Source organism: Solea senegalensis, linkage group LG15 (genome assembly GCF_019176455.1).
Source record: "Solea senegalensis isolate Sse05_10M linkage group LG15, IFAPA_SoseM_1, whole genome shotgun sequence".
NCBI lineage: Eukaryota > Metazoa > Chordata > Actinopteri > Pleuronectiformes > Soleidae > Solea > Solea senegalensis.
The window spans coordinates 11,466,050-11,487,620 of record NC_058035.1 but is presented as its reverse complement, the minus strand read 5'-3'; the positions used below and the strand labels follow the sequence as shown (position 1 = coordinate 11,487,620).

At 38.5% G+C, this 21,571-nt stretch overlaps 1 protein-coding gene across 1 annotated transcript in view; it reads left to right on the top strand.

Annotated features, from left to right (window-relative positions):
- The first annotated feature begins 6,655 nt into the window (after positions 1–6,655).
- The window catches only part of cdh23 (cadherin-related 23), a 146,034-nt gene continuing 131,118 nt past the window's right edge, over positions 6,656–21,571 (top strand). Inside the window, exons 1-2 of the mRNA XM_044046344.1 lie at positions 6,656–6,733; positions 6,989–7,111. Of these exons, the coding sequence (XP_043902279.1) occupies positions 7,097–7,111 (15 nt within the window). The 5' untranslated portion in view covers positions 6,656–6,733; positions 6,989–7,096. The remainder of the gene's footprint in view (positions 6,734–6,988; positions 7,112–21,571) is intronic.

Below are 21,571 nucleotides of genomic sequence, written 5' to 3'. Positions count from 1 at the left end.
TGTGTTCTCTCTTGGCCCTTCCTCATATTCTCCAATCTCACCACTACAAAGAGTCTAGCACCTCTGGGCCTGTGTAGCCAGACAGTGATAAAGGAGCAGAGGCAGCAGCAGCAGCACACACCTGCGGGCAGGGAAACCTGGCCAGCGCTTCATAGACATAGATGAATATTTGATGTCTTGTAAAGCTGGCTTAGCGTAACCTGTTGGTCCAAGATGTGTGTAATTGTGAGTGCAGAGAGAGTCCGACATACTCTGTGTGTGGCAAGGGACAGGACCATCATTGAAGAAGTCCCTGACCTTAAAAATATTGACGCTGCTTTTCTAGGTCACAGACCTGACAAACTGGAAAGTGGCTGCGTGTGCAAAATGATTCTCAGTGTTTTGCACAGTATCCAAGCTACATAGTACAAAGATAGCTTTAATAAATGTGCACATGCATTGGCGCGTGCACAGACACACAATGGAGGTTTTATTCTGGCTTTGGTTTCGCACAGAAGAGTTCTTGGTAATGTGTCAGAAGTCTGTGCCAACTTCAGATCCACACACAGGGGAGAAGTGAAATGGTGGCAGGTTAGGAGGTGAGAGCTGGATTCAAAGCTTTCTGGCAATCATTGGACTTTTCAGGTTTTACAGAGTGTGGCATGTTTATTACAAGCTATCAAAATGATTTTAACTCACAGCATCACTGTACTCTTGATTTACTCTGGTCAGGGAGGCTTTCCAAAACCTGGTACATAAACAAGTCCAGATGCCTGGAGCTAAGTCCAGAAGATAATATGACCTGGATGACTGTGAAACTTCACAGAAATTATCACATACAGTTAGAGAGAGAGAAATATATGACTTTGTTCTAACTGTTTATGATCCATGTGCAATGGTGTAAAAATTCTATTTAGTCATTTTTATCCAGTCTAATTGTAATTAGCATTTGCATATTCACATTTCCTTGAACCATATTTTTATTTCTGTTTCCTTCTCAGCAGAGTATATTCCAAGTTATGGTCCCTGAGTTTGAGGTTATACTGTAAAATATAGATATATGGCACACTCTAGTAGGTTGTTCTTCAGTAAATCAAAGTTAAATGCATCATTACAGAGTGCACCTAATCACCTCCAAGGGCATGAGGGAAAGTGCACTGGAGATGATACTCTCTGCTTCACAGTGACTCATCATCCTTTAGACAGATTGGGATATTGCTCCCCGAATTCTCGACTTTATTGGACATCGCACTGCTCTTTTGGATGCATTTGTTACAAGAAAACTGTCCACGTTCATGGTTATAGCAGAACATGGGCTGGGATTTTAGATGCTGAGCTACTGTACCTGTGGGGTTGTAAAGGTTTGGTGCAGTTGTATAAAGCCACTGTGCGATAACAAAACTTTTCTGCTGACGACTGCATCCGTGGTTAAATAGGATTTATAGTCGTTCCTTCATCACCCGTGTATTTTTGGGAAGATTATGATGAAGTGAGATGAAATGAAGAATTTTGACTCAGGTTTCCGGCTCGGAGTGACAAACATGTCCCTGAAAAGGAGAGTTACGGTATAAGTCTCCAATGCCTCATCCTGACATGCTGAATCCAAAAAGTAGTCATCCAAAATGTATTTTGTCATTATTTTATTGCCTTCATCAACTTGGTGTTTTGAGAATTTTGGAAATGGTTTAAGAAGGTTTGGTATTGGCAAAGAGAAAGCTGCCTATGCAAACTTTAGCCTCTGACTGTATGACTGCATCATTCAGTTGTGACCAGTGAGTGGACTTAGTGAGTGATCCACCCATGAGTGGACCCACAGTAAAGAGCAAGAAGCGATCAATACACCATTTTGATCCAAATTCTCTGCTATGAAACAACCTGAGTTTGCTTCATGTGAACGATTTGGTTGGGGATACATTTTTAATAAGGATTCCCATAAGATATATGGTTCATGGTGACACAGAATCAATAGCATATAATAATCCGAAGAATTATTTAGATTTAGCACTTGGCATTTAGTGCTGGATACCTGGTTGTTTAATGTAAAATGAGAAACAGAGTCACTGGACCGGACCACGTTGAGATTAAATAGTCAGCTGCCACAAGCTCTACTTTCAAATTGTGAGGCATACCATGGTGAGATTTTCCTCTGGATCCAACACTCAACGTTATTGATTGGCAGGAGTGAGACATGGTTTTGACATACACATCGTTTCGGGTCTGACTGGTTCCTGCTCACTGCCCACTGGGCTACAGTTAGTTGGCTGTTGGTGGAAAAAAAAAAAGAGAGAGATCGTGGAATGTTTTGAGTGTCCTACTTTTTTCCCCTCAAAACCTGGATACATTAAACATAAGATCAGTATGAATCATCCAGCCATGTAAGGTATGAGAAATTCGTAATGTGGCAGTATCACATCAAAGATATGGAAATATACATAAATAAAATTGGGTGATTTGGTGGTACAAAGTTTTTTTTTTTTTCAACAATTCTATATTTAAAGGGATGCTTTTTTATTCTATTCTCCATATTTTTTTCTCACTATCTTGTCCTGGTTCTCTGTGCATAATACAGCTTGACTAATCCAATTATCATCACACTTATTAGTGCTAATATCATCAGCAAAATGAATAATTAATGTCAGCAATTAGTTTGCCTTTGCAAATGACACACGGCGGCAAAATATTAAAGTGCAACATGATTAGGGGAGGGCATATAATGGTTTTATAAGTCAGTGAGTCATCTCCTTTATTTTACTTATTGAAAATCGAGTTCTTGGACAGAAACAGCAGAAATGGCTTCACTTGTGTGTGACTATGTCAACTGGTCTTCGAGCAAAATAGGGAGACTTATTATGATATTAAGAGAAATCAGTGCCGGTCTGATTGATGCATGTTACACTCACACATGTTTTGTCCATAAATAGTCTTACAAACTACATTTACACACGGCAAGTGTGTGACTTCTCTCCTATTGATTGGCTCAGGTTCTGCAGAGATAAACCCAGACTTCAAATAAGGGCAAGAGGAAACATATTGATTTAGTCTTGAGATGCAGCCTACTTTCTTGTTGCATAAGAAAATGCATGGATCTCTCTCAGTGATATGACTCTGACTGTGGCTGTGGAGTGGCAGGGTTCAGACTGGTGCAAACCATCCTTCATGGACATTTTGTCCAAAACCTAATAGATTTAAATAGATTTCAGGCTGTTGAGCTGGTAAAGCGGCGCAAATAACTTTGTACGGTCATTAACCGTCCTCCAGATTGAACAATTGTCCTGGAGCCATAGAAAATGAATTGGCAAGACTATATTATGTTCGCCCAACAGATGGAAACATACTATACTGTATACTATAATGTAAACAACCCCCCATGTGTCATAAAACCCATATGGTATAAGGCTTTTTTTTGTCTCCTGCAGTTATATATGTTAACCACTAGATTGTGCATATAGTTTAAAAAACTGATATAAGGTTAATTAAAAAGGTGAGCTTTGAGCCTGATATCGATGCTACGTGTAAAACTGTCCAACAGTTTATTTGTAAGCTTTAAAGTTAAATACATAAAAAAAATTAATAAAGCAATTACTAAACAAATAGTTAAGAGGACTGATTGTTGAAAAGAAACATTTTAGTAGATACTGACACCCTGGATATTGTGTTAAATTGCTGAATATCATTAACAGACATAACTCATGTCAGAGATGGGGTCAGAGATCAGGTGCACCTGCGATGTGTTTGTGTACGTCGCAGGCAGACATCGAGGTACAAGGCCAAAAAGTTCTTTTAAGGAAATGTTTCCTTCTTGTTTTATTGAACGTGTTCTTACTTAACTAAGGCACGACCTTGAATGACCTTCATCCCAAATGTGCGGTCAGGATTTTAAAAAAAAAAAAATTAAAAAAAAGGACAAATCGAACTTGGATGATTCTAGTCAGCCCTTGTATGGTGACTTTTTGTTGCTTCCATCTGTTCACAGATACAATCTGCCAAGATGTAGAACTAATGGATTTAAAAAGTAATTTATCGCTGCTGCCATCTGCCTTTTAAAACAATTCACTGTGATAGTATTTGTTATTAAATCTATTTTATTGTTTGGTTTGACTGCATGTGGGCAGTGTTGGTTATACAACACATTTCCCCTTGGGGATAATATAGATACCTTGGGCTGGGCTTACAGTATTTATTGAGTTAATATCCGACTATTTACTTGACACCTCAAGCAAAAACATATGGCAACCAAGTATCCACTGTCTCATATACAGCACATTAGAAAGCCCAGCCCTACTTATGAAACATATTTACTGTATGTATAAAGGGCCAGATAAATGTAATTTATAGGAGACATGGATGTTTAATACAATATGTATCAACCTCATCGTTCTCTGACCTCCTCTGACATGTTTTTCTTCTGTAAACTTAACTGAGGATGTAAATCTCAGCCCTTCCTCGGACAATGTGACCCAAGGCTGGAGTGGAGACTGAGATTTACATCTTTGTACACTCACCATTTATCCTGGGCATAAAACTATCAACAAACCATCAAGGACTGTGATCGAGGCAAACAATCACATTTTAAACCAATTAAGGAAACACAAGGAGACAAGGTCACACTGGGGGATAATAACACTATTTCAATCAACATCAGATAGACAGAAAAACTGGAAATACATGTATGGGTGTTTTCTCACTGACTTGAAGCTCTACTTTACATTCAACGTGAAAAACTGCTGTATAATATACGTCCATGACCATAAATTCATAATAGGCTAGAGATGGTAACTAAACATGCTCTAATGTGATTTCCATACTCTGTTTGAAGTCTAAATGTGTCATTTTGATAATAGTAAAAAAAAAAACTCACTTCTCATTAAGGAGAAGAGAGAAAACCAATCAAACGGGATGAAAAAAGAATGTGGCATAATTTATGAGCACCACAGTGAAGTGCTTTGGGAAATGAGTGATTACAATTGGTATAAATGGGCCATTGTCTCCTGTTTTCACTTAAAATGTATTAGGAGTCAAGCTGTGGAGGAAACATGAAAGATCTGATTCTGTAATCCACTGAACAGCTCAAGACTTAAATCCTTAACTATTTAATTTCGGTGATTTTTTCCCCCACATCTTTGTTAAAGGTCAGTAGTGGCACTGTCGTTACCTTCAACCAGTCGGAGCCTAATTGTTGCTTCAAGCCCTGATTATCTATCTGCGAGCAGCAATGTATGACAGTGTCTTGTGTTATGCTGTAGTTATCGGCATTGAATCTGTATATTATGTCATAAAAAACTATGGAACTATGGAAGAAATAAAAATTAAAGAAAATCATAACTCCAGCATTCTAGTGGTCTAAGGTGTTTTATCAGAGCTGCATCTTACACACACACACACACACATATAAGGTAAGACAAAGAGCAAAAAAAGCAAATAAAAACAATACTGTGTAGCTGAGATGTCCCAAGTGGTGGTAAAACTCAATGAGAATGGGTTGCCAGAGCAAGTGCAATTAAGTAAAGGAGGAAGAGAGGCAGGGTGAGGATAAAATCAGACAGCTATCCTGTCTGTTGTTCTCTCCTTTGAGAAAATTACAATTTCTTCTTTGATGCCAGAATGCTCCCAGTAATTTACTTTTAATGTGATTTTGAAGAAACAAGCCAACGTCCGTCCTGCTCCTTGATATTCATGAGAGCTCAACCTGCCATCTGTTATCACATCCAAGTCTGTCAAAAATCAACTCAGATGTATTACTCTCCTGCTGCAGTGTCACGCACTTCACTTTTCAAAGAGCAGTATCACGTTAGTGCCCTTCATGCTTATAAAGGCGATGCATTTTCTAAATGCTCAGACAAACCTCATCAGTTTCACAGATACTTAAAAATCTGAAGTTGCTTTACAGGATGTATGAGATCAGACAAGTGCAATTCACTCTAAAGTTTCATAGTTCAAAATTTGTTTACGGACATGACATTGCAGCATTATCACCGGTATTACCTGTGAAATTCTTTGTGCTTGGTTTCTTTACAGAGGCAGCACAGATAAGGTGGAAAAGTTATACCAAATAAAGTATATAAAGAGTAATTTATTTCATTTCTATTACAAGTCCTCTGATATAGAGTCCTCCTATAAACTCCCTCCCATTTTACATTAAAATCCTCCAGGTGGAAAATAATATGCCAAGAATTATAGTGTATCTTTTGCCTTTACTATTCCACACAGATATCCATATATATATATATATATATATATGAATAATGTCACTATCTATATAGAAATAACATCTGACGTCTTACTCATGAACAGAGTGATGGAACACAAACAATTCAATTTTCACCTTCTTCTTCTACTAATAATGAGAATTTCCAACATGGTGTCAGAAAGTAACGTCATTCTGACAAGTAAAATTGCTTTGACTATTAAGAATGACGTCTACAATCAAGGTTACAAGGTTAAACTGTGGAACAGTGTAAAAATATTAATAAAAGCATAAATCCGTTTAAAAGAATATACAAAATACAAATTTTAGCTAATAGTCGGTTCCGGTGCACTTGTGACGCCCAGCAGCAGCCCATATATGGTCAATCTGAATAGCTGACACCTGATTTGAACCGTTGGGCGTGGGGCTCACGCACAGGTGAACTTTGACCTGGAAGACTAAACATGGGGAGCTTCCGATAAGCATCTCAAATTTAAACAGACACGCTGTCGAGCGATGTTGCAGAGTTAGTGGCTGAAACTTGAGTTATGGTGATCTAACACAGTAAAGGTAAGACGTGGTCGCTGGACATGACATGTTTTTCCTTTGCTGTTGCTTCATTGAGTGTTGGTCATGGTCGAAATTAAAGAGAAAAACACGTTGCTTTCTTAGCTTCTGTTGGTCTGGTTTTAGCATCTCCTCTCGACATGCTAATGTATTTGCTTGGTGTATTATCGTTTGGGTGAAAAGGGTTTTCACGTAAGTGTATTAAAAGCCTTTCTCGTGGTTCATTGTTAATTTACCGAAGCTGTTTTTTCTCTTCAGCAGAAACACCAAGTCTCCTCAATGTGAAACCCAGAGGCAGCGTCTCCCACTCCCTTCTTATCCATCATCTTGTTATCCCTTTATTATTTTCCTTCACATGCAGTAATAATGAACACATTACAGGTAAGAACATTTCTTTTTTCTTTTTTACTGGAGTATTCTATCAAATGTTTTATGGTTTGTTTTGTGTAAAAAAAATACAAACTTTCACATTCATGAAACAATTACTGCCACTTCACTGTTATGATGACGCATGTTTGGTTTTCATATTGTCTACCTCTTGTACAAAGTGTGGCATTTTTATAGCAACTCAGACCAAAACAAGTCTATGATTTTATCAATGTATTTAAGGAAGGGTTTACGTCAAACAAAAACTCTAAGGCACTCTCTTTAAACTATTAAAACATGTTTTGACCTCAAGCCTTCATTGGAGTGTCAAACAGTCAATCATGCATCGGTGCATTTTCAACAGTTGAACTTAAATTTCACTACAATAAAGGCATTGAAATTGTTTAAAAGTGACTTTTTCTTTGACTTGGTTTCTACATGTTTCCCGAAGAGCAACTTTTACTAAACTAATGCGAGTCCAAGAAACTTTTTCTACCAATACGTTTTAGGAAGGGTCTATTCTGTTTCACTGTCCCTTTTTTAAGTAATGCCGTATTTACATTAAAACCAAGACAACTGAAGGAAATTCAGTCATTATTTGTATTATTTACCTGCACGTTTCCTTCCGAGTCAGTCTTGCATTTGGAGTTTTCACCTGTCACGTTGTAACCGACAATCATGTTTGTACTTGCTGAGCACAGTCTGACTTTCAGCAGCTCTGCAGAGAAGAATAATGGGACACAGGGAAGGATATTTTACACCTGGTGCTACTTGGCATGGTCCTGTAGTGAGTCCTTCCAAAGGTGTTAGGTAACTCTCACTAAAAGAAGGGTGCACATTGCTGGATGCCAGGTATTGTCAAGGTTTTCATGTCTGCCAAGGGAAACTACAGTGGCAGTGCCAGTGTAAAAGGCTGAGATTTCTTTACCCTCCTCCTGCATGTTTGGGCACCAGCTTCTCTTCGAATTGACAGCTGGGAAGTCATTAGTAAACTACCACATTGCTCAAAACAGAACGGGACTGCCGACACATGTTTGAAAATGAGGGAACTGTTTGATATTTATGCATGTCCAGCCTTGTAATCTTTCGGGGGGGGTATATTAATGATTTTTTAAGTGATAATCTGGCACCAAATCTAAATATCACTTGTCATGTGCTCACTGTCAAACAAGCAAACTTCTTCAAATCTTCTTAACAGTATTTGGTTCATAGTTTGTGTGGTTATCGCCAATTAGCATCATACAAAGTTTCTGACACTGCCATGGACTTGTGGTAGAAGGGGTTGCAGATGTGAGAATCATTATGAGCAATGTATTTCCAGAGCAAGTGTGTGGACATTGGCAAGCAGTAGTATTTATATTTACAGGAAATGTAAATGCCACATTTTCAGGAACAATTAAAGATGGCATAATGCAAAATGTCTCATTGGCACATTGATGCTGGAGCAGGAAAACCACTGGTGAAGCTAATTAATAACATTCACAAGGGATGCATTTCATTTAATGATAATTGGCTGTTTTGAGTCCGCTGTGACACCTACACGGAGTACGCTCTTCATTAACATATTCCTCATTTACACATGTGGTGACCTACAGCTCACCTGGTACACCATGTACTGGGGCTTCACTCTTCTCAGTGGCTACAGGTTTGCTTCCACCTCGTGGTGCTTGTGGCTAAATGCAGTCACATGTCAAGATTCACGATATTTGTTAAAAAAGAATTTTGGCCAAAGACTTTGAAATAAAGGTTAGGGTTAACCTACACATTTACATAACATTATGGTTATATTTTGTTCCGGTTAAGTTATCATTTGGCAGTTCACCAAATGTGTCACGATGGAGAAAGACAGATGTGTTCAGCCTAACTCTCTAATTAACTTATAAGACTGTGACACAGCACCTGTGGATACAGTACTGTATTCAACATGTTGGCTCAAAATTTAAATACCAGTTTCCTCTCTGTTAATTATTAATCACCAATTATTTAGTTTATCCATTAATTAGTTTGTTTTTTCATATTAAATACAAGTTTTATGACATCACCCATGTGAAAGTGAATATGTTGTGGTTTATTTTCTCCTTTATGGCAGTAAACTGAATATTTTTTGTTTGTGGACAAGACATTGAAGATTTCACAAACCTTCAAACTTATATTTATCACCATTGTCTGACATTTTATGAGCCAAACAGCTGGTTGATTATCAAGACAATCTAAACGTGTGTGTGCTATTTGAGCATCTCCTCAATGCAGTAAAGGGAAAAATCCACCAGAGTGCAGCAGAACATCACTTAAATTACTATAGTTTATGCATCTTCATGCATAAACTATAGTATTGTCAAGATGGAGTGGAAACTCACTTGACAATTGTTTTCTTTTTTAAACTTTATTGATAACCAACAAACATGACAGCAGATACATACTCCTTGTATGTAGCATGTAACAGTTACTTATTCAGAATTGAATGACTAGAGAATATTGCAAAGGCAAAATACAACATAAAAATGTGAAGGTCAACATTTTAAAGAAAGGAGAAGAGAACAGAAACCAAAGATTGTTTTTATCCTTTCCAGTACAAGTACAACAGAGATTCAGCGTTGTTGTGCACTCTGAGTTAAGAAGCTCAAGGGTATTAATATTATCCTCAAGCTCATGTAGAAAGGCATAGATGTTGGGGAAACCTTTGTCACCATACATTTATGTATGTGGAATTTACCAGATTAACAAATTCACAACGTAATCAAAGTTTGTTTCATTTGACTTGAAGCTAATTTCAATATTTCCATTGGTTTTACACAATGCTATGATTTTCTTTTTTTTCAGATACAGTAAAAGAACCTGTGCAAGAGGTTCTGGTTCTATTTTTACAAAACCTGCATTTGTTTTATATTTCTAGGTTAATTGGTCAAATATGTAGTATTGTGTAAAATATTAAGATGTATTTCTTAAATTGTTATAAATACAAAATCTGTATGTTAAAAGCCATGCCTTCTGCCAGACTAGGGTTTCTCAATCCTGGTCATGGGGACCCACTGCCCTGCATCTTTTTAAATGCTTCCCTGCTCCAGCACACCTGATTCAAATCAATGGGTCGTTAGGCTTCTGCAGTGATTGCTGACGAGCTGATTATTTGAATCAGGTGTGTTGTGTGGGAGCAGGAAAACGTCTAAAACATGCAGGACCAGAACATAGGTTCCAGGACCAGGTTTGAAAAACTCTGTGCCAAACAATACCATCAAAAAAATCATTACATAATGTTTATTGTTCAACACGTTACAGTAAATCATTAAAATGATGACTTTTTCACTATTACAGCACTAGTAGTAACGGCTCTCATCTCATAATTGTATTATCTGCTTGTGAGTCATAACTAACCAACAAACCATTGATATCAAAAGAATAATGTATATAAATAAAGCCTTTTGTCTACGCAAACAGTAATGCTTCCATTGTTCCCTATATGGGGATAAATTATGCACATAACAAAAACTTTGGCAATGTAATGTAGAAATGGGAAGCTAATAGAAAATATAGACCTGCCAATTTATTAAAAATACTGTTTAGGATTTTTATATTACTTTAATTCATTTTACTTTGAATGTGTTTCGATTAAACGTATGATTTCACATTTGTTTATCTTGAGATGAAGCCCTGAAGCCTTAGAAAACTCATCGAATCAACTGTATGGATGGTTCAATTTCAAGTTTATCTTTTAAATTAAAAAAAATCCTGATTTCTTTTTTTTTTTTAGATGGATAAACCCCTTAAATTGGGGCTGTTTAGTACATTTTGTCACTGAACTGAACAGCAATGAGATATAAGATAGTGAAAAATTGTACTGATCTGTTTACAGGGAATCTATTTGTGCTCCTTGATGACTTACTGAATTGCTATTTTCATCTTTGTATATAAATTTAACTATAGAACTAAACTTGTCCAAATCCAGATAATTTTAAAGCTTCAAATATAAATGGTATTCTACTGTATTGAAAGCTTTAGAAAAATCATGAAATACAATGATTACTGGTGATTCCACGTACTGAGTAGTCAAGAAAATCTATAATTGATCTTAAATTGTTATTATGTCGGCTGGACATGAAATCCTGATTGTGTTTTTTTAATCTAGCAAATACAAGTGCAAACAGTTTGTCTCCGGTCTCTGGTTTCTCTCAGTCTCCAGAGAGAAACTCAGTTTGGTTTAGGTATCACATTAATCAATCCTTTTTTTATTTTAATTGATAAATTGAAAAAACATTTTTCAGGGCTTCTGAAATAGGTTTATCATATTTAGATTTGAATTATTTTAAAATGGTGGGAATAAACCCCTTAATGTTGTCTAAGAATTCTTCAGTTATTTTTATAGTTCTTTATAAAATGCTCCTACAGTACATATTCAGCTATTTTTTTATGGCTAGTAATAATATTGTTTATTTTTAAGGCTGAGGGGCTGACACATCATTTAGAGTCAGAGTTTAATTGCTCATCCACTGACAGACATTCTTTGTGTAATAGATAATTTACACTTTCCTGAATATCTATGCAAAGTTGGATTTGATGACGTCAAAATATATTGCATATCCGTCACAGTAGTAGTTACTGAATGGTAATCAAGTTTGGGGATAGTTTCCAATAGCTCTTGATGGATGTATTTTAGGCCAGTGGCAAATGAATGGTTGAATGAAAAGTGGGAGTGCAGGCCAAAAACGTTATTCTGCAAAATTAGCTTAAAGCTGTAATGCTTAACTTTGAAATATAAATTGTCAAATGAGTTCACACAAGGCTGATTAAACCTGTTGGCTCCATGCACTTCTCTCTCTGACTCACTCTGTGATGCATTTTAGAGAGGGGCAACAGATGCACTGCACTGGAGCTTTAAGAGAATAAGAAACACATTTTTTAAGTCTAAGTCTAACCCTAAGTATTAAGAAAATAGGTGCAAACATGGGACACGCCTGAATAATACAAATATCTGATTGTGCATTGCTGTCACAACATCTAAAATTGGAGATCTTCGTCATTCTGTTCTGCGAATTTAACGGAGAATACAGAGATTGTGAATGAGAAAACCCTGAACTCTAAAGCAATGTCTTAGCGTGACAAAAGACTGCTTACGTTTTAACAAACTTGATAGCAGCTAGTGGACACCCTGATAAAAAGGGTTAGATTAGGTCACGTTGGATGAAACCTTTTGTCAGTGATTTGGAAAATTGTGCCTGGCTTCACATAAAATCACGACAACACCAATTGCAGAAACATGAAAAGAGGCAATACAAACTGGTTCGGTTATAGACTATCACATTAAGTTTACTATTGCATTATATATCATAAGAGTGACATTTAATTTGGACAATTTCTTCAATATTTCTCACACTGGCTGTTGCTTTGTGATGTAATTCCTCTATGACACAGTGGGTGGTGCTATCACACCGACTATTGCTCTTCACGTCGATGACCTCTGTGGTTGAATAATGAATTTCTAATTAATCAGTGTTATTTAATTACAAGTTTATTAAGGGTTGCTGATACATATCTCTGTCCTAGTTAATTCTGCCCTTTTCCACCCATGCATATTTTTTTTTTTCTGCCTGCACATTTCAGCATTCATTTTTTAATCATCTTTACAATGCCATGGATGAATCAGGGTCATTCACGGACATGCTGTCATTGTGTGAAGTGATTTTTATGTTTTGTTTTGTTTTTTATTTATTTAAATTTTCTGAGAACAACGTTTAAAACCAATGGAGCTGGGTCTGCTTTGAGTGCTGCACTTGTTTGAGTTCAGCCCGTTTATGAACAGTGGCGTGCGGCTGTTTTACGGGACATTATGCTGGAGCTTCACACAAGTGAGGCTTTATCTTGCGTTTGGTCGCTTTTGGCAGTTGTAGTTGTGGACACTGGCAAGTGAAGGAGCAGGGCGTTGGTGGTGGTGGTGGTGGTGACATAGTAAAAGTAACGGAGGGGGGAGAGAGAGAAAGAGGGGACGGTAGCGAGGGAGGGAGGGAGAGAAGCAGCAGATACTTGGTAACGCATCACAGCAGGACAAGCAATCGAATCTAAAGGCGCTCAGCCGGCGACGGACACGGACGAGGAAGGTAGGAAAATATGATAATGATATGACCATGCTGTAAGTTTAATACACACGGCGCAGTGTTGGAGGGATGGCTGCGGCACAGCTGATTGTTTTGACATAAAATACTGTTTTTCGTTATGTACTCTACCTCACATATAGTTTCTAATTCATTACTTTTTTTTCTTCTTTTTTATGCTCACTGCTGCTTCACTTTTGCGCGCAACGTGAGTTATTACCCAACGGATTTGCGCAACAATAATGAGTTTTAGTAGCAGTTGATTGATGATGGATGGAAATTATGATGAGCTAATTGGCAAGTGGGAGGACCGATTATGGGGGAATCATGAGTTCCCATCTGAGATCACACTTCATCCAAGTGATGTTTGACTCGCCTTAATGGTCCACTTCAACTGTTGCTGGTGCTCCATCACAGGTTATTTCATCGGAGTGATGAAGCGGTCAGTAAACGTGAGGTAGTGTGCATGCTTACGCTGAGGTGTCAGGTGTACTGTGTTATCTCAGGTGGCCCGGGCGGCTCACTCCAGAGGTGCCTGCTGGGAAGCGCCTTGGTGCCCACTGATTTATTCATGTGTCACTTGAACGCAGTAGCGACGCAGCAAGAGGTTAAAGTGGAACACCACTCCATTTGAACGTCTTGTTGATCATTGTAAAATCTATAATTCCTGTATTTGTACTCTACATGTGGTAGTAGTAGTAGTAGTAGTAGTAGTAGTAGTAAGAAATTGATTATTATTACTATAGTGTATTTGTTTCTGAGTTGTTTTTAACCTAGTGGCCTCAAACTTTTTTCAGCCATCATCACAGCTTATTGTTCAAATCATGTGTGTAGTGAGTATAGAGGTACCTGTGCCACATTTGAGTGATCAAATAAGTGAACATCACCATCGCTTTGTTTTTATCAGTATGGAAATATGTCAGCCCCTTTTTTTTCCACCCTCTTGAGTAAGGCTATATTGTACTATCAGATTATTGATAGAGTTGTCAAACTTGTTTAGTCTGTGAGTAGATGTTGTCACTACTCCACTTCAAGTGTATGCGGCATGGATATTTTGGCCTCAGTAATCCCATGTTCCAGCTTCACTGCCATCCTCACTGAGGTCCCCCTGCGAATAATCACTGATATGCTTCTTCTCGAAATAACCTATATGAAAAGGAAAAAAATGCATATGGTGCACAGGGTGTGAGTCTTGTAAAATGATGTTGAGGATATATTTGAAGTTAAGAGATTCCCATTTATTTTGTATGTGTGAGACTGCTGCTGGTTTCATGCATTATGTGGGGAAAGCATGCCTCTGACAGTTGCCCTTACTGAGTGTCAATCTCTCTGAATTCATTCAGAATACAAGGAGGAAGGAGAGAAAAAAATATACTGAAATGGAGAGTCCATATCTGACAGACTCCTTGACTGACAGGCTCAAATGAAACCCAATATGAAGGATAGAGGAATAAATTGCAGATACAGTGGCTACTGGACAATCCTGTAAGAACTGGCAGCAGACCAAGGTAGGAGGACAAGAAAGGGTGGAAGTGTGAAGATGGTAAAGAATGAAGAATGGCAAACTAGTGAAAGCAGAAAGCATGAGTAAAAGTAGTAATATGGAAATGGGAGCATCCGATTTAATTCTTGTAGCTCAGCCAAACTGGGAAATGTTTTGGCATTGATTACCCAAAGTAAAAGCATTTGAACAGTCGAGTTGGTGTCTATTTTTTTTAAAATTTATTATTAATCAAGTTATTTATTTACTTGTTTGTTCATGTGAATCCTTACATATACCCCGCCTTTTGTTGTCTAAGGTCATAGACTTGAACTTGACAGGAATATTGTTTTTGTGCAGCCATACTTTTGCTGCCAGAATAATGCACTGTTGTTTGAGCCCATGCGGTCTCTGTATGACAGCTTTTTACACTGAACTCACAGACCATGAACGACCATTTTCTGCCTTTTGTGGGTTGCTTTTTCATGTCGGCACAACATTCCTGGTACTTGTGATTATTGTTATTGTACGCAATCCCCTTTTCCCATTTCCACACCCGCCTCTCTCCTGGTCCTACTGTGAGGTCATTAAATCAGCCGAGGCAGTTGGGCAGAACTGCAGAAAACAGGCTGGATGGGAGGGGAGCGTTTGTGAAGATGATTTGGCTCAGACTGTTGTTGCGGTACAGGTGAACTGTCGGTTTGTACATGCTATCTTTTGGGATGTGAAGCTATGCCATTTAAAATTCCAAATTAGGGGTAAAGGTGCTCCATAGTACATCTGACCGTTCACAATTCACTTTTTTGTCTTAAATAGATGGTGATTAACTCAGCCGTCCATGATAATCCTGTTTTAGTCCATTGCTACTAATTCCCGTATCCATGTCATTGTTAAAGTGTGAAACCATTCATTATGAAGATATTCTGGAAATTGAAATTTCCTGAAGGAGTGGATGGAGGGTTTTCATTTCTCAGAGCTACCGTGTGAAATCCTATTCTCTCCTGAAAATAAACCATGTCACGTAAAACAAACGGAAATGCAATTTAATGGCAGCTTTGTTGTGTGACAAATCCTTGTTGTTACTATTTACACATGGAAGGATGCGCTGAAATGGGGCTGTAGCCGTGTGAGAGATGGGAGAGAGAGATGGAGGGTAAATTAAGTTGGGAGGTAGGACTGAATGAAGAGGGAGGTGAAATGTTGAGATGCAAAGGTCATCTGTGCTGAAGAGGAGCTGCTAAATGGTGTCCTTTGATCTTTCAATTGAGATCGAATCTGTCAGTTTTCAGTGGGTCGGAATGACGGTGTCCTAACAAAGAAATACACAAAAAAAAAAGATGAATGAATCTCTAAAGCATATTGGTTCCCCTCTTGACACAACTGTCTGTGTTTATGTTGTCTGATACACTGCTGGGACAGCTTTGCCAAACACAGTGAAAAGAAAGTCTGGCAAAGGAACGGACATTTACGGCTGACATCAACATTTGGAGACAAGGCATTCAATTCGCACTATGGAGACTTTAAATTTGTTTACTGGTATTATGTGTGAGTGAGCAAGAAGGGAAAATAACAGGTTAGTGGAGAGTGGAGGCCAGTGTACACAGAGACAAATGACATGCTAATGGTGTGATCACAGCTTAAAAGAGGGAAACTCATTAACGGCACAGCTCATTGTCTCATAAAAGACCGTTACAGGCTGTCTGCATGGTGAAATAGAGGTGAAGCTGAAGACATTAAGATTCAGGTGAATAAAAATAGAGCAAAGGGACATGACAGCATATTGATCTGTGCTGTTTTTAGATGAGAGTAAAAAGTCACAGAGTGTATCATTATGTTCTCACTACAATTTGTCCACAATACCACTAAAAGCCTAAAATCAGAGAGCTAAGATTGTGTTGTCAGTCACTCTGCACTCAAAGGCAAAAAGGAGGTTTGCAGCCGCAGCAGACATGGTAACCTGTTTTCTGCTCACCTTTTGTATAGTGTGTTTCTGTGGCCTTTACTTTTTTTCTTCTTTTTTTTTTTAATAGAATCCATGTCTGAGTATTATTTCTGAGATTTATTTTATTTAATAGACGTGGTAAACTTTTGTCTCCGATATTTCAGCCACATAGCATTAGACCCTACTTTTATGTAACATTGCACCACAATTTTACTGGGACAAATCTGTAAGCAGTGCTTTTACCTGCTCGGTTGTAATCTTGCAGTGAACAGGGTGAAAAGCCAAATTGATGTAGTGTTGTCTGTACGTGTGTGACAACAAACAATAATTGGTGAAACCTCTATACAGTACATACAAATGGTCTCTGGCCCGGAGTTTGCAGTTGTAATATCAGACGAAGGCAGAAAGGGATGAGCAGTCATTGTCTTTATTTAATTCTCAAATTGTAAAATGGAGAATCCCCACCCCACAACTCTCACAAGTTAAGGAACACCATCTTTTGTTGTGTAATATTCCAAAATTAGTTTTTTGGTAATATGAAGCCATTTATATTTTTCATATTGCAGGGTGTGTGCTTCACGACCAGGGGTTGGCATGACGTTTGCATGTACTCTCTGCATGCTTTCTTCCACAGTCCAAAGAAATGCAGATTGGAATTAGGTTAATTCTCTAAATTGACAGATTTAACATGGTCTTGAATGGCTTTTTTGTCTCTGTATGTCGGTGATCTGTCCAAGGTGTATACTAACTAGCTCTAGATTGACTCCAATTCCCTCTGTGACTCTCAAGGAATCAGTGCTTTATATCCTGGATGTACAGTATACTTCTGTTTGGGGTGTATAACATGTCTAACATCTGCTGATCTACAAATCACCATTTAATCCAATCATTTTTGCACATCGTTGTTGTTGAAATAGAAATTCATGAATACAATACAACATGACATGGCATGTCGTACAAACACTAGACATTGTACAGGAACTGACCTTTCGACATGGCGTCAGACACCCGTTACCTCACTACCCTATTCATCTTTAATGGGTTTAAGTTTAGTTTCTTGTTGCAGATGCATTATCCAAGTCTTTCCTCCCTTACCCTTCTGTATTTCAGTGTGTTGCACATCAGGAGGTTTATTGTTTACCTTTTATCCTCCCAGTGAACACTAATCAGCCCCCCCCGTCCCAGTCCCCCCTAGGCAACCTGTCACCAGAATGCTCATCATCACGGTGTTGGTCATCGCGGGGCAGTGTGTAAGTTGTGCCTGCTCAAGTGTTTTGTGACAGGGTGCAGTTAATCGGCACCTTACAGCGCTCCCATCCTGTTCCTGATAATTACAATCTCTCCAGGCTCAGTGTAAGCTGCCCCTTCTCTCCCACAGTGTTTTGTGAAGCTTTACTATCAGCTCATGCAGGATCAAAGAAGATGCAGGCTGCAAGAGTTTGGCTTGGCATGTACTCCTCCTATGTTGTGTTTGCAGGGTTAGTCATCTTCCATTGAGCTATATGCTGAGGAAGCGAATCAGCAGTTACCTGTTTTGATTCCCCTGAGATTAAGGCCATGCGAGGCACGTTTTCCATTTCATTAACACATCGTTTTGTGATCTTATTGTTGGTTTCAAAGGACTTGAGACTGTTCAGTTCAAGGACTCATTTATGGCTGTTGAGGTTTGGTGACGACATTTCCACTAGCATCGTACGTGTTACCAGGTACTATTTTTGGTACCTGCCCAGACGAGGTTCCAAAAGCGTGCTGAGTAGGTACTATGCGATGATTGGTCAGATTGCCGGCCACTGACTGGCCAGAGTGCTGTCACAGGAAGCGACATCCCACACGCAAATCAAGCCGAACGGCGCCAAATTGTAGATCACTTAAAACTTCTTAACAATCCTAAAAACGTGGGTTAATCTCCAACAACTACAGAAGTGTGGTGTAAAGTCACCAGTCACTTGTGTGTGTGTTTGTGTCGCTTATAAAACAATGTCACCGCAGTTTCACTCAGCCATGCAGTGATGACTCCGCCCATGTTAAGTAGGTACTTTTTTGTAGTGGAGAAGCAACCTAAAACACACCTGAAAAGGAGTAGGAAGAAACCTTATCTTATTTGATCCTAACCTTTCTCCACATTTTTAATAATTGATCACAAGTTTTTATTTACATTTTGGTTACATAAACAATATAAATATGTGAAGTAAATAAATGTAACGAATCAAAGCCCTTTTTCCTCCGTGTACCTGTCATTTAGCAGACGCTTTTATCCAAAGCCACTTACAATGGAATTGAGTACAATCAGCCTGGGGTGGAGTCGAACTTGTGACCATTGCGACCATGATGTCTTTTGCACACAGGGTACCAGTCTTAACCACTGAGCCACTCCACCCCCGAATATTTTTGCACATCGTTTTGAACTGTCATGCTTGGACATTTCTTTCTTGTCCCAAACCTCTGCACAGTAATTTAAACATGGTGAAACTATTGAACAGTATAGAATGTCAAACCACTCTATTTTTGATACCTTGCTATATCATTGATATAAAGAAGAACATTTTTTGGACCCCTGGGGGACACCAGAAGTAGTGCACCAAAAGTAAACTCTCCCAACCTCCATTAAGTAGCTTTTCGTAAGTCAAAACCACACCCCCTCATCCCCCCACCCCCATCCTATACATTGTAGTTTATTGAATAATCTGTTATGATCAATTGTGTCAAAGGCTTTTTTTAATGATCTATATATATTCCCACTGCATACCTTTTTTTATGATCTATAGCCTTTGCAATTTCCTCGATTGAATCAATTAAAGCCAGTGATGTTGAACTGAATCTGAATCTATATTGACTGTCAGAAAGTAATTTATGTTTATCATTTCTGCTCAGAGAGTAATATATGATCTGCAGTCCAAACGCTACTCCTATGAGCAAGGTTTGCTGAGTAAGGCTTTCCGAGAGTCATGTCATGTTGGAGATTAAGAGATCAGGAGGGCGGGAAAGAAGACATTACTCAGCTCATCAGAGCAGTGCTGTCCCTCACTTCTCCCTGACAAAGCCAAATGTCTGCTAATCTGTCTGTGATCACCGTGCTAATGAATGATGGCTTTTTCATGAGGACCGAGGACAGGCAGAAATTTGCCATTGATTTGCTGTGATAATCCAGATTTGGCTGCCGGCTGAGGCACACCACTCTCTCTGAGAAGAGTGCCTTTGAGGTTAAGGCAAGTCAGACACAATTGCCATGTAATCAATAATATTGAGTGCTGTAAGCTGAGAGATACAGCCGTGTGGGCAGTCCGGCTGCTCTGCAGAGAGCACAGCAGGTCCAGATATGTCTCTTCACTTTACACTGACTTAATCACACGTTACTCTCCGATAAGATATGGAACCACAACTCATTAAATAGACCTTGATCTCAGCCTGCCTAAGCCTTTTTCCTAGTACAACAATACAACTTAATCTGGATCCATGGCAGGATCATTGTGGGATATTACAGGTGTTATCATTGGCTAGAATTATCAGTGTGAGAATTGATATGATAATGACATGTAACTAGTGTCACCAATATAATGTTTATTCTTCCCATTTTGAACAAAAAGTGTTGGGATGTACTGTTCCATCATGTTGACAAAATTTGTCTTGAACCCGCACTTAACAAGGCTGCACAACAAATATATTGCCCGCAGAGGATGTGTTTGTTGTATTGACATTTTACATCAGTACACAAGAGACATAATAATCTGCCAAAGGTCAGCACAAGAATAATTGTTTTGAAAAAGGAAAAGACAAACCAATCCAGATAGGACCAAGAGCAGCAAAGGGAAGAAGAAAATCTCTGACTAATATGAATAATGGTAAAATAAAGAAAAAATGGGGACGTACTTTTACAAGATCGTAAGCACAATACGAGCATCTCAAACCTGATGCTCTTCTCTCTCACTCTGTCACGGAGGGAGCCTGTGATTGTGGTCACACCGAGGTGTAGGGTGTGAATACATATTTCAAGACAAATTCCCTTTTTTGCAGCAGAAATGTGAGTAGGCATTAGACTTAGTAGGTCCATCTCTTGCATAAACTTATGTTTAATGTTATTTTAGATGAATGAAGGGTGTATTTAATCGTCAGTGATGATGTTTGTTGTCTGTATGTTTAGGTCTGACAGGGTGGACAGAACATACATGACCAACAAAATGTATGGTCAGTCAGTCGGCATTGATTTCCACTCATTGCTAATTGTTTTGGGATGGCACTTAATACGTAGGTCCCTCAATGTGAATGTGCAAAAAGTGTGGAAGTGGGTGGGACAGTGCTGCAGGAGTTTGCACTGAGGACCTCCTTCCTGTTTAGCTCTCAGCAGTTGAACATGCATGCATAACTGATTAATTGCAGCATATTCTGTCTCACTGGTTTTAATGTTTTTGCACTAAATTCTTTAATGTAATTTCCCCCATTTCTCCAATTTTCTGTGTTAGTCCTCGGTAGCATTTCTCCTCCATTTCTTATAGTCATAAGACATTAAATCTGTAATCTGAAAGACATATTTGGTACCTACCGTCACTCCAGAAGTACTGTATGTTATATTTGTTTCTAAAGTAATTAAATGGATATTGTAAATCATGATCATTTAAGAAACTAGAAGATGATCATATTCTATATGTGTGTGTGTTCTCAACTAAATGTTAGCTCAGAATTTGCATGGGCAAAAATGAAGTGAATAATCAGAGAAATGTGGCACTGGTTAAGTGTGATTAATGCAAAGACGATTTATAAAGGAGGTTGTGCCCATCGTTTTTGTGGCGTTCAACAGAGTTTAATTGCTACCCTTCACCTTCCCACACTTCGTCTACTACTGTGATACTTAACTGATTGCAGTGGTACAAACTGTATGCCCCATAAACTGCATATTGTATGGTCACAAAATAATGTGAGTCACCCTTGTAAAAGCTGAGGAAAAAGACCAATTACCGTACCATTTTCAATAATGT